The sequence below is a fragment of the Oncorhynchus nerka genome, linkage group LG13, assembly GCF_034236695.1.
Source record: "Oncorhynchus nerka isolate Pitt River linkage group LG13, Oner_Uvic_2.0, whole genome shotgun sequence".
NCBI classification, from domain to species: Eukaryota; Metazoa; Chordata; class Actinopteri; order Salmoniformes; family Salmonidae; genus Oncorhynchus; species Oncorhynchus nerka.
The window spans coordinates 68,178,170-68,192,013 of NC_088408.1; the positions used below are offsets into that span (position 1 = coordinate 68,178,170).

Genomic DNA, 13,844 nt, shown 5'->3' on the forward strand with positions numbered 1-13,844 from the left:
CACTCACTGTTGTGTAGCATACGCCAGGTGATCTAATTACAGTATGGAACTGTTTGCCAGCTAGATATCGAAGTTAACTGTCCAAAATGTGCTAAATGCTCTGCAGTTGTGCATTTGGTTTGCTAATTTAGTAGCCAATTAGCTATCTAGAAAAGTGGTTAGCTTCTTCCAAAATCAAGCATTTGCTTGGTAACAGCAGCGTATCTTCTCCTGGTTCAAGAGCCTTGCTGGCTAATATGTGTTTTGTGCGTGCAGCAAACTGGGAGTAGCATTTTTGAGTTACTTGTATAGTTTAGGTCAAACTGTACAAAATGTTTGCAATGCGCTCCTTAGCATTTAGTTAGCATTCTCATGGGATTTTACATGTACTTGTTAGCATTGCTAACCTTCGGATTTCAGTATCATTGGGTTTGAAAACAGCACCCTTTGTTCAGTGCCGTTATTATCGAATACCCCGGTATAGCACAAGGTCGGTATGACAATCTGGATAACTCCCAAGCCTACTACATATCCACACACCACACAGCCAATGGACTGTCCTCTGCCAAAGGCATCTAAAAACACTTTGAACTGTTCCTCACCCCAGGCCGGTTGTGCCATGGTTGGAACATGGACATTGTTTGCCCAGAGTCTAGAAATGTGTTTGGATCAGTGTTCGCATCTGTCAATGTTTACTCTGTATGACCGGATGTACTGCATGATTGTGTTTGTTTACTTGTTAGTATTTCTTGTTTATTCTATGGATCTCTGAGTTCCGTGTCTGTCTCCTCTCCAAGGTCTGGAATTTGCCTACTCAGCCGCCCCCAGGTCCATGCAGAGTGCAATCATGGGACTGTTCTTCTTCTTCTCTGGGATTGGTTCCTTCGTGGGCTCCGGCCTACTGGCCATCGTCTCCCTCAAGGGGATTGGCTGGATGTCCTCCCACAAGGACTTTGGTAAGAGCGAGAAAACACTCATCCAATACAAGTTCTTAAAGTAGGTTCTTCTTTTGAGACAATGTTCATTACTCATATAATAGGAGTTGGACAGGCTCTTCAGGGAGAAAAAATGTGAGTGAGAATGACTGTGCATTGTATTGCCTCAGCCTGCATAATGATCTGTATATGGACTCTAGGGAGGCCTGCCATCACAATCAGCCTTAAACATGGCCTCTGAAAACTACCTTCAACTCCCTGGCCATTGATCTGTATGAACACACTTTTCCAGGGATGAGGAATAGTATAATGTTCTGGCTCCACTCATGCACACTGTCTAGAGTTTTTATAGATGTTACTGTAAAATTGGTGTGACAAAAACATCAGCAGTGTGTCATAGCTTACTGTTGTCCTCGAAAAGAAGAACACAGTATTGACATTTGGATTCCCTCTGCAGTATTTACTTTCCCATCAACAGAAATGTATTTCCTGGGGGGGACGCGTCACAAGAATTGTCATGTCGTCCTGATTTAAAAATCCACTTAAGAAGTTTGCAAATTGGTTGCACCAAAGAAGGAAAAAACTATCCTGGTGCAATTGTCTTATTTTAAGTGTTTCCTGTAATAAATAGAGATGTCAGACTAACGACAAAAGGTTTGTGTAAATCTGTCGTAGTGCTAGAATAAATAGTGTGGCGGTGGCAGCAGATGGATGTGTTCCCTGGTGAAAGGAGCCCCCCGGCCCAGATGCACTTTCCAGGGAGCATGTGGAAAATACGCTGCACTGTAAATTGTTTAACCACCAACACCTAATAGCTCATTAATACAGTGTGCCGACAGGTTGGGAGGTATTTTTGATGACATTAGCACTTGGAGATGCTTGGCACGGCTTCATAAATCCATCCTGCGACTTGCCTAGCCTCGCCCGAGGAGCCGTTTGTTTAGTAAGCATAATTTGATTGTTAAACGAAAGCCTCATTTGCCTGCAAGCTTTCTTTCTCTCACTCCATCTCGTGCTGCTTTTTGAAAAAGTAATTTTAAAGAAAAACCGCACAGAGTAGGGGTGGGCGAACAAACAGAATAAAACATCCAGGTGGCCAAAGCTTTGGCCTCAAAGCCTGTCAGTTTGTTGTGCAGGCAGTTGCTTGTTGTCTTTCCTTCACATACTTTGCTGGGCTTTACCTGTCTCTACATTGCTTCTTTACCTGTCCCCCCCCCACCCCCCTTGGCTCAGCGCTCTGCAGGAGCGATGGAAGCGGATCCTCCTCATTTCCATGGCTGAGGGCTGTGTGATGCGGAGGCAGAGCGAAGTGTGGAGTAAACAGGAGCTTTGGTGAGCAGAGTGGTGCAGACCTGGGGATAGACACCCAGTATTAATGACAAGCTGGGGGCCTGATTACACAGCCCTCTCCTCTTAAGTAAAGCTGCCCCTGGAGTGCGCACCATATAGCTGCCACAGCCAGCCAGCTAGCTAGCTACCTTGGCAGCTGGAGGCTACTACTCACCTCTCTGTCTCACTACACCACCTTCTCTCTTCACGTCTTGTCCTCACAAACTAGCAGCAGGCATGCGCAGGTAGAGAAGCAATGTAGGATGCAACGATACAGTCAGTCTGTCCAAATGTAAAAGCATATGCCTTTGGTAACTGTAGTACAGTCGCAACCAAAATTATTGGCACCCTTGATAAAGATTAGAAAAGAAAATGGTACAATAAGTAATACCAATACTATGCTCAAAACAATGATGAACTTTACCCAGTACCTGGACTTTTTTTTGCCAAAAACCTGGTTGCCTCTACCAGGAAGCTGTAACTTGGCTGTGGATCTTCCAGCAAGACAATGACCCCAAACACATATCAAAATCCATAAAGAAATTGTTAATTGACCAAGAAATCAACACTTCTCCGGACTTGAAACTCATTTGAAAACCTGTGGTTTGAATTGAAGAGGGTAGTCTATAAGCTCAAACAAAGGATATCAACGATCTGGGAAGATTCTGTGTCGAGGAATGGTCTAACATCCCTCCCAATGTGTTCTCCAATCTCAAAATGTTTTAGAAAATGGGTCTGTGACATTTTCTTCGCAAGGGGTGCTGGAGTATTAAACTGGTGCCAATATTATTATTATTTTTTTAATAAGTATTACTTACAACATTTTTTTCTGGGCAATTGTATCAGTATAATATATATTTTTCATATAATATAGCTCAGTATTTGTATTATCTTACTGTATACAGTATTTTTTTTGCTCATCTCTGTCAAGGGTGTCAGTTATTCTGGTCGTGACTGTATTTGTATTATGTTTTTGACTTGGTGACTCTTAACTCCTGCTGTGTTCCGGTCAAATTGGACTGAGTTTTCTCTCTGAAAAATGTAGTTCCTTTAATCAGATTGTCATAAGGTTGCATGACTTTGTCCACACAGGGCATTTGAACACACAAAATACATTTTGATGATTTTCATTACATTTTGGGTGTTTATTTTAACTTTTGTACACCTGTGGTGTTCCCTGTCAAAAATGACTATAATTTAGTGAGACTATAATTTAGTGTAATAAAATTGAGTTCAGGCACATGCCCATTCATCAGATGGGCACACCTCCTCTCCCAAACACCCACATGCATGTGTGTTTGAGCACACACGCCTCACTCCCCTTCTTGGCTTCCATGGCAATCCCCACGGGAACCTTACCCCAATAGAATCTTTCCCTCACGGGAACCACACCTTTTGGCATTCTCACAAAAAATTGCAACATTGTTTCAATGTATACAACTTTTCTTGCAGCTCTGGTATATAAAGCTTTTTGAGGCCTTGCACATAATTCATTCTGTGGCAGCACAATGACCAAATGATATACTGTATGTGAAACTCTTGATCATATCTTTGATCATGACACTGGTGAGGAGGAGAGAGTCCTTGTTAAACTTTGACACAAAGTAATCTGTGATGAATAGCACTATGTTTCATCAGTCACAGACCAGGAAATGGCCTTTTTATTTTAATTGTACCACGTTCAAGTCCTGACTGGTCCAGGATCAGATGTTGGGATATTTTAGACATTCACAGTTTGGGTTGAGACCCACATATCCTGCTCAACACTCATTTGATGATACTCAATGAAAATACTGTTTTTAATGGAGGGCAACGGTGCCAAAGCAGGACAAATGGTCACATGAGCTCTTCTTGAGATTGGTGCTCAAGTCTTCCTGCTTAATATAATACATGTACTGTATAAGGGAAGGTATTTCTTTAAGTGAAAGAATAATCAATGTGAGATATATATTTTAAATACTGTAAACGGCAGCTTTTCGGCTGACTGATATTTCCAGCCTATCTCGCTAACAGCAGATGCTTGTTCTTTCCTTTTAATTGTGTCAGAGTTCAGGGTTGTGATTTCTCCATTGATAAGTTAATAATGGTATTGATAGATACAGTTATCAATGTATTTACAATTACCTGCACTCATTATTGATCAACTGCTTCCATTTGGTCTCTAGTCCATCCAGAAGTTTTACAGTACAAGAAAGGGAAGTCTGACAAAGTATGTTAATGTCCACAGCTGGGGCTGAAGATCATTGGAGGTCTGTGTGTTTCAGAATTGTTGTTGTAATTATTTCAGCAGCCCTCTGCCTAAATGAATGCATCACGGTGGCTAATATTATTCAGTTAGAGGCAAACAGACATAGAAGTTCCCTTCAGTGTCCCACCTCTGGATATAGCGCTGCATTCCTCCGTGTCGATCGCGTTCCCTAAATACCTGTCAAATATGTATGGGGTTCGTTAATGGTTTGTACAACAAGTCCTTGTTTAGTTTTTGCTGCTGTAATTACCAGCCAAGTGGCCCCTGGGGAGGCATGAGTGGGAAGGAGGTAGGCAAGAGGCAGACATAATGAAATTAAGAAATTACAAAAATGTCAACCCTGCACAGTTTTTCAAACCTACCCCATAAACTGAGATGTAAAGACTTGTTTTGATTTGATTTTATCAGTTTTCCCCTGATAATTCTCAGGATCCAGTTATATTACTTATTCTCTGGTGATGTTTATTGAATCTATAAAACACTACACAATTAAGGTCAATGAACGGTGGCTCTTTCCCCTCAATATGCATTTATTCAGCATGCAGTTCTGTCATGCCCTCTCTCCTCTCCCATTCTCCTTAAGGCCAACTCCCCTGTGTTAATTAAGGCTGTGCTTGCAGACTGAGTGTCGGTTAAAGCGAATTATCGATTTAAAACGCAAGCAGCAGACTCTGCCGGCATTAACCCCCCCCACCCCCACCCCCCGTGAACATTATCCTGCCGGTCTTCTCCTTTTCCAATTATCCATAAAGAGCACAGACCGAGGCAGTGAGACACATCTCTGGGTTTGAATATGATATGGATTCCGATGTGCTAGTGACAGGATATACAGTACTGCACCACTCCTAAAGGTGAAAACAATCGTATGATGAAATGCAAAGGACACTATTTGGACGGCCTGCAGAGTGAGTCCTCCGTTACGTTTTGGAGGTTCTTTTATGGTTAAAATATCCCAACTTGCATATCTTCTGCCTCCCTGGTGAAGTGCTGCTAGCAGCGATCCGTTGAGTTGTAGGCGTGATTTATTTTCAGTTTAGGCTTTGATTGAGTATAGTTTATAGGTTTTGTGTTTTGGAAATGAATGAGATATCAGGGGTCTTGGCACTGCGTTTAAATCATGTCTCCTTTTTACTGCTCTGGTCAGATGGTAGACTATACAGAGTCTTCCCTACCAGGGAGGAACAACTTTTTATAGATTGGTTCGCGTATTTGGCCGTATTGTCACCAATAAGTTAATTGTTAGTGAAAAGTATGCACACAAAAATATATGCAATCCAACGGTATATGTATTAGTGTTGTATTTTGGTCATGCCTCGTGACTCAGATTGTCAAAATGATTTCAGCCAATTCCAAAGCATGTCCAGTCAAAAGTTCAAGCACTTGGTTAATTGGGGTCATGTTGATGACCGCACCAGTATCATGTGTGAGTTTGACCTATTCCCCCTGTCGTGTACATGGTGGCTGTGTGAGTCCTTGTGTTCCCCCCAGCTCTGGATGGACCGGTATAATTGGACGGTCTCTGAACCCCAGGGTCCGGAGGGCCGTCAGACCACTCTCCCTGTTCACTCTCTCCCAGCCCGCCCTCACCATGGGAAATGACAAGACTTCTGTGGGATTACCCCCTTCTCCAATTAAAATCAAGCCTGCTCCTCCTCTAGGTCGTTATTCACTGTGACAGTCCAACGTGGAGAACTTAATAGGTGCATTCTTTTGACAGCACACTGTCCTGGAGCTTTGGACTTCCTCATTTGAAGATACAGTATGTAGGCTAGCTAGCTGAGCTCTGTCCGTTCTCCCATGTATCCTTCCGGGCTAAGAAACCGTGCCATGCTGTGTGCCTATTGTATAAACTCAAACCCTTTTGTAATAAACATGAGAGAAACCTTATGCTGGGTACTCTAATTGGGAATTCAAAAGAATAGCTGTGATTTACGTCAGATGGGCTGCTGGTTAAACATTAAGGCCAGTAAACCACTGCTTAACATGGCCAGGGGTGGAAGGCTTCTCTAACGCCAACACAATTGTCAGACAAAGCACTGTTTTAGCTTGCAAAATCATTGATTTAGTGCAGCTGTCGGCTTTTCCCTTGATGCGAAACTGTAGCGGGGGGGGGGGGGCTAGATTTAGTTTAGAATTGCCCTCCAGTGTTTGTTTGAACAGGGACAACTACTCCAATCAGCAGTGCCAGCGTTCAGAAGTAGACTGCAATAGCTGGGTGCAAGCATAAACCTCGGAAAGAGGCTTGTTCGTAACAATGCACTGCGGAGACTGGTGATGTTAGCTGAGAAAGGAGGGTGACAATTTCATATCTCATGAAGACAGAAGGGTAATCATGGACAGTTTGAATAGATTTTTTTCACAGATTATAAAGTGGTAATATGACTTAAGGTTACGGAGTTGTTCTAATGCGGGTCTTTGTTAAGGAGATGATGCTTGTACTGTACACGGTCAAATAGCTTTTCTATGACATACGATGCCTGTATCTCCAATCCATATCAAGAGTGAGAGAGACAAACTCATTATTTCAATCCCGCTAAGCCAGAATGAAGGCAAACAATTAAGTGTGCATCATTGTGTTTTTACGCCTTGTTATTGAATCCGTTCCCCCAAGGAAACAAACAATCCTTTCATAGTATTGAGACTCCTTGCCTGTCCTCACAGCTGAGGGTCCAGAATGTTCTGTTATTTTCTCATGCTTCAATCCCAGATTATCAATAATGCCATTCATATGATCATTGAAGTGTGGGGTCAAACTGCGTTAAGCATCTCATAGTAATAAGACAAGAAGTGGCTTCCAGTTGCACTGACAGAGCTGTCTTTTTTTCTCAAGCATAAGCCTGTCTTCAGACAGATTTCATTTCTCTTAAAAGAACGAGCTAAACATGGAGACAAAGCAACTGTCGTTGCCATGTGACACTGCCATGTTATGCGAATGAACAGTTGTATGTGTCCCTTTAATGTGGAATGCTGCTTTGTGATGTTGGTGTCATGCTCCCATCCCCCTCCACCTATTTTTCTCTCTGCAGGATGCATCAACCACTGCTGTTTGTCTTCTTCTTTTTTTTACCCTTCCTTTCTAATAATTTCTATATGCCTGTTTATTTTGACCTGATCTCTTCCTCCCTACAGCTTCTTGTGGTGTCTCTTTCTGAGGTGTTGCACTTGAATTCTGTCATAACAATGGCACTGTTCCTACCACCTCCCTCTCTCCATCCCTCTTTCCAGGTAACATCAATGACTCCCAGCTCAACTACTACTTCTTCCTGCTAGCGGGGATCCAGTGTGTCACCCTGCTGGTCTTCCTCATCGTGTCGGTCAAATATGACAAACAGAAGAGTAGTAGAGCAGGAAGCCAAAGGCTGGGCATCACTCCCTCTTGACCCCAGGACTGACCCATGTCCATCTGACTTCACCCTACCTGCCTTAGTGCACAGTGGTTCGTGCCAAAGCACCTCTGTGATTTGGTATGGGATAGAGTTTTTATTTTATTTTTCCTCAATGAGTTTGTAAGACTATTACATTTTTAAGGCAAAAAAAAGAAGTTTGGACACACCTACTCATTCAAGGGTTTTTCTTTATTTTTTTACTATTTTCAACATTGTAGAATAATAGTGAAGACATCCAAACTACAAAGAAATAACACATGAAATCATTTCATTGAGTAACCAAACAAGTGTTTAAACAAATATTTTAGATTTTTCAAAGTAGCCACCCTTCGCCTTGATGACAGCTTTGCACACACTTGGCATTCTCTCAACCAGCTTCACCTGGAATGCTTTTCCAACAGTCTTGAAGGAGTTCCCACATTTGCTGAGCACCTGTTGGCTGATTTTTCCTTCACTCTGTGTTCCAACTCATCCCAAACCATCTCAATTGTGTTGAGGTCGGGTGATTGTGGAGACCAGGTCATCTGATGCAGCACTCAATCACTCCTCCTCTTGGTCAAATAGCATTTACACAGCCTGGAGGTGTGTTGGTTAATTGTCCTGTTGTAGAACAAATGATAGTCTCACTAAGTGCAAACCAGATGGGATGGCGTATCGCTGCAGAATGCTGTGGTAGCCATGCTGGTTAAGTGAGCCTTGAATTCTAAATCAATCACAGACAGTGTCACCAGCAAAGCACCCCCAGACATCACACCACCTCCTCCATGCTTCATGGTGGGAACCACACATGCGGAGAGCATCCGTTCACCTACTCTGCGTCACACAAAGACACTGGTTGGAATCAATCATCTCAAATTTGGACTCCTCAGAACAAAGGACCGATTTCCACTGGTGTAATGCCCATTGCTCGTGTTTCTTCGCCTAAGCAAGTATCTTATTTTTATTGGTGTCCTTTAGTAGTGGTTTCTCTGCATCACTTCGACCATGAAGGCCTGATTCACACAGTCTCTGAACAGTTGAGATGTCTGTTACTTGAACTCTGAAGCATTTATTTGGGCTGCAATTTCTGAGGCTGGTAATTGATGAACTTATCCTCAACAGCAGAGGTAATTTTGGGTCTTCCTTTCCTGTGGTGGTTCTCATGAGAGCCAGTTTCATCATGGCGTTTAATGGTTTTTGCGACTGCACTTGAAGAATCTTTCAAAGTTCTTAATGTTCTGGATTGACTGACCTTCATGTCTTAAAGTAATGATGGACTGTCATTTCTCTTTGCTTATTTGAGCTGTTCTTGTCATAAAATGGCAAGATCTTTTACCAAATGTGGCTATCTTCTGTATACCACCCATACTTTGTCACAACACAACTGATTGGCTCAAACAGATTAAGAAGGAAAGAAATTTGACAAATGAACCTAACAAGGCACACCTTTTTAATTTAAATTCATTCCAGGTGACTACCTCTTGAAGCTGGTTGAGAGAATGCCAGAGTGCGCAAACCGGTCATCAAGGCAATGTTTGGCTACTTTGAAGAATCTGTTTATAAAAAGTATTTGGTTTGTTTAACACTTTTTTGGGGGTGTTACTGCATGATTCTATGTGTTATTTCTTTATAGTTTGGATGTCTTCACTATAATTGTACAATGTAAACCATGAAGAAAAACCCTTGAATGAGTGGACACACCTAAACTTTTGACTGGTACTGTACATTTACTGTACACTCACACATCTTCACATGAGATCAAGTTCATCTTAATGTTTATTTATTGTACAGTAACCTTTATTTAAGTGTTCATTACTGTGTCTGAACCTGTTCTATCTGCAGAGGTCAGGTTGCCCTTGAATACGAATGGTGTAATTTATAGTCATTTAAAACAATTATTTCATGTAAGCTGCTCAAATAACTCACTCCTGTTGTCAGATAAGTATGGCATTATACAACTGAGTGGCCTTTTCACTCTGATCATAGATCAATGAACAAACTCCCCCAGACACACCACTTTCAAAAACCTTAGAGGCTTCATCGACTTGTTATTGACTGATCCGGTTTGTACTTGTTTGTTTGCTCTTAAAGCCTTTCTTCTTGTAGAGGAATTGTGCCATGTTCAGACTGTATTGAACATTACTCAAAATTGTGATTAGGGCCTTGGTGTTTGACATTTGCGATATAGCTTCTTTTTTTTAACCTTGTGGTTATGATTGACATGTATGGGTTAAATAGAACGGGCTTTTACTAACCATGGTACTGTGTTCAAAATTATGAGACTGAATACAATGTCATGCTGCTCATATACATACTTTGTTTTCAGATTTAGAGTTGCTTAAATATTGAAGGTATTTATTGAATTACATTTGTCTGCTAAATCCATAAATAAGGCTTAGACTTTTCACTATGCAATGATTTTAAATCACTATTTTAATCTGATTACAGAAAAAAAGCAATTGCATATTAAATGGATATAGTGCCAGCTATTTCAACTTGTATACCATTTTGGTCTATTTACCATCATTTACTCCTAGACTAACCACCCCTAGCCTGCAAAAGCACAACGTGGTGTTCCTGAAACGGGATGTTCTGGGTCGTTCCACCAATTTGGTGCCTTTTGGTGTCGTTCCCAGAACACATTTATTACATTACCTGGAAACCTAATAAGAACCTTAGGGTAATGTTCTGTGGTGGTCGTTACAGATGTTGTGCCCAAGAGTTTAAGGAATGTTTGGAGGACATTTCATTTCAAACGTTTTCTGAAAAACATTATTTGAATGTTTTTGGGATGTTATCCTAATGTTCGCTACTGTCCTGGGAATGTTCCAGGTTTTCTCAGTGTTTTGTTAAACAGCAAGATCCACAATGTATTTTTGTTTGGGGGGGGGGGTGTCTGCATTTTTTTGCTTTATCTAGACAGTGCAAGAAGTGAAAGCTGAAAGTAAGGTATTTTATAAACCAAAATCTACTCCGGGCTCAAGGGATGTGGAATAATTAATTGTTAAAGTCTACCAATACAATTGTTCAGAAGAGTTGGCATACTACTTTTGAGATCTTCTGACATAGCTGTTTACAGATTTATCAGGTATGTGGCTTGAGTTTACCTTTAGCTATCACGTTGGAACCACTTACTAACTCAATGACAGTGGCTGAAAACAACCATTTTGGTCATTATTATAGTGTTTGTTGGTTGAATGGTGTTTTGTGGTTTGTTTGCCAATAAAATCTATTACAATCCTTTAAATTGGTAATTTTCTACATTTAAAAATCTAAATTAAAGTCCTTTAGGACTTGACATGCAATGATTGACATCCATTCTTACACTTGCACGACTTTTAAACCTGGGCAAAAGCCAAACTTTAAGCATTTTAGTCATATTGATGCTATAAGTTACCGTAGTTATAAAACATATGTTTGCTTATATCTGCCATAATTCAGGTTATGTTCTGTAGCTATTACGACAAGCCACTTCTAGTCTAGTGTGGCCCTATTATTCCTCGTAGAAAAGGGTGACCCCTTGGCAGCTTGTCATATAATAGTTTACATAACACAGTGGTATGAGACCTTATTGTGACTCATGAGTCAAGTTTAGCATTTCCAGTGAAAAGGGGGCATATTTCTTCATAGTTTCGTCAGACTGGGATTGAAATCGCCACATCACATCACAAATCATGCGGTAATGCTGAGGCCTTACAGCCGAGGCAACAGCGCCGGGCCGTTTCCTATATAGTACAGTTGATAGAGGCTGGTGATTGGATTCAAACCACACAAGTGTGACGGGACAGGCGGCTCGGAGTTTGAACTTAACACAAAGCCTCCAGGTTATACTGTACAGTAGCTGTGTGGATGCTTGTTTCTCATATTTAGATGAATTTTTGGCAGATATGAGTGGTTATTGAGGAAGTCTTGAAGGGTAATAACATTGAAAAATACAGAATAATTGAATATTGCTTTTACGGTTCAGAGTTTAGGTCACAAACCAGGCTTTGCAAAGCAGTGGAGCTGGAGAAATGTTAGCTATTTATGACAATTGTTTCTTATGTGTATTTCTATTAATTATCTAGACTAATCGATGTACAGCAGGGTGTGAAGTAAGTCATTTGGATAGTAGTTTAAAAGCAGGTCATTGAACAAGATTAATCAAGCTAAACATCAGTACTGACTATCATAAACTTATCAAACAGCCTCACTAACGATAATTGAGTCAAACAGTTATAATACAGGCTTATTTAAATAATTACATCTCATTTCCTCACAATATTCATTAAAACTATATATTTGATGAAACATTGAATTTGGCCTTACTACTATTAGCCAATAGAAACACACTGAATAACAGATTCATACATGGAAAAACAGATTAGTAAAAAACAATCTAATGGAAGTTTGTTTTAAAGTGTCTGTCCTATCTGAGAGATATAAGAAAGATCAGGAAACTATGTAAATTTTTTGACACATATTTCACCCCTTTTTTTTAAGCACTAAACTACTTCCATATATACTTCAATAAAAACATTTAACCATTACCGGGCTATCTTCAGACGAATGTGTGACCCTTATGGGGGTCCTAGAGCAAAACGGAGAACCTCAACAGTCTTTCCATAGAGATGAGGCCAAACCGTTCAGAAGCTACAGATGTTTTTGTGAGAAGACCAATTTTTTGGGATGTCTCATGGTCTGACAAACACCGATTGTAGCTTGGCTACTTCCACCACAGATGTGGAAGGCTGCCATTGGCAGATGCGGTTGATTGAGACCCAGCCCATGCAACAAAAAAACATTACTCTAGATTAAACAGACGGGGATTTTTGTATTATGCTAATTAAATCTAAGGGGTTGTTTAAGGTAAGCTATTGAATCAATTAAAACATGTTAATTGTTTTAGCCTTAAAGGTACCCAGATCATTCATAAAAGAGTAATCAGTAGTGTTTATACATATGCATATGGAAACTATTCAGACCCCTTCCCTTCTTCCACATTTTGTTACAGTACAGCCTTATTCTAAAATGTGTGTATTGTTTAAAGGCCCACATCAATCTACACAAAATACCCCATAATGACAAAGTGGAAACAGTTTTTTTGAGATTTTTGCAAATTTATTTAAACAAAAAAACATAACTTATTTACATAAGTATTTTACATAAGTACAGACCCTTTGTTATGAGACTCAAATTTGAACTCCGTTGCATCATGTTTCCATTGATCATCCTTGAGATGTTTCAACAACTTGATTGAAGTCCACCTGTGGTCAATTCAATTGATTGGACATGATTTTGAAAGGCACACACCTGTCTATATAAGGTCCTACAGTTGACAGTGCATGTAAGAGCAAAAACCAAGCCATCAGGTCGAAGGAATTCGCTGGTCTGATGAAACCAATATTGAACTCTTTGGCCTGAATGCCAGGTATCACGTCTGGAGGGAACCACGCACCATCCCTACATTGAAGCATGGTGGGGGCAGCATCATGCTGTGGGATGTTTTTCAGCAGCAGGGACTGGGAGACTAGTCAGGATCAAGGGAAAGATGAATGGAGCAAAGTACAGAGAGATCCTTGATGAAAACCTGCTCCTGTGGACCACACTGTAGACTGCCAAAATTCAGCATTTTGACATGTTCCTCCGTCAACCATGGGTGTGTTCATAAAGTCCATCTGGAGTGCTCAGAGTGTGCTCTGGGTTGTCAGATTGTCCATTCGTAAATTGAGTGTTTCGCTCTCGGAGCGTTCAGAGTGTCACTGGACGCTCTGGACGCTCTGGCCAAGGAGTTAGGTTGATCCGAGCGTTCTGACCTCAGAACGGCAGTCAAGCATCCAGGCTAACGTTGGCTAGCTGGCTAGCTACTTCCAGACAGAAATGAGAGAACACCTCACTCTAACTTTACTCGCCCTAGCAGAGCTGGTTAGGCTGTTTTCATGTTATCTAGAGCGTTGGTGACAGTAACTGTGCTGCTGGCAACAATTACTCTTCTTTGCCGCCGTTTAC

At 41.0% G+C, this 13,844-nt stretch overlaps 1 protein-coding gene across 5 annotated transcripts in view; it reads left to right on the top strand.

Annotated features, from left to right (window-relative positions):
- The window catches only part of slc15a4 (solute carrier family 15 member 4), a 44,582-nt gene extending 33,479 nt beyond the window's left edge, over window positions 1-11,103 (top strand). For 4 of the 5 annotated variants that reach the window (XM_029677904.2, XM_065026620.1, XM_029677903.2 and 1 more), the window contains 2 exons: window positions 777-935; window positions 7,717-11,103. In XM_029677904.2, coding sequence (XP_029533764.1) covers window positions 777-935; window positions 7,717-7,871 — 314 coding nt within the window. In that variant the 3' untranslated portion in view covers window positions 7,872-11,103. The other variant, XM_029677906.2, reaches the window with a different exon arrangement.
- The last annotated feature ends 2,741 nt before the right edge of the window (window positions 11,104-13,844 follow it).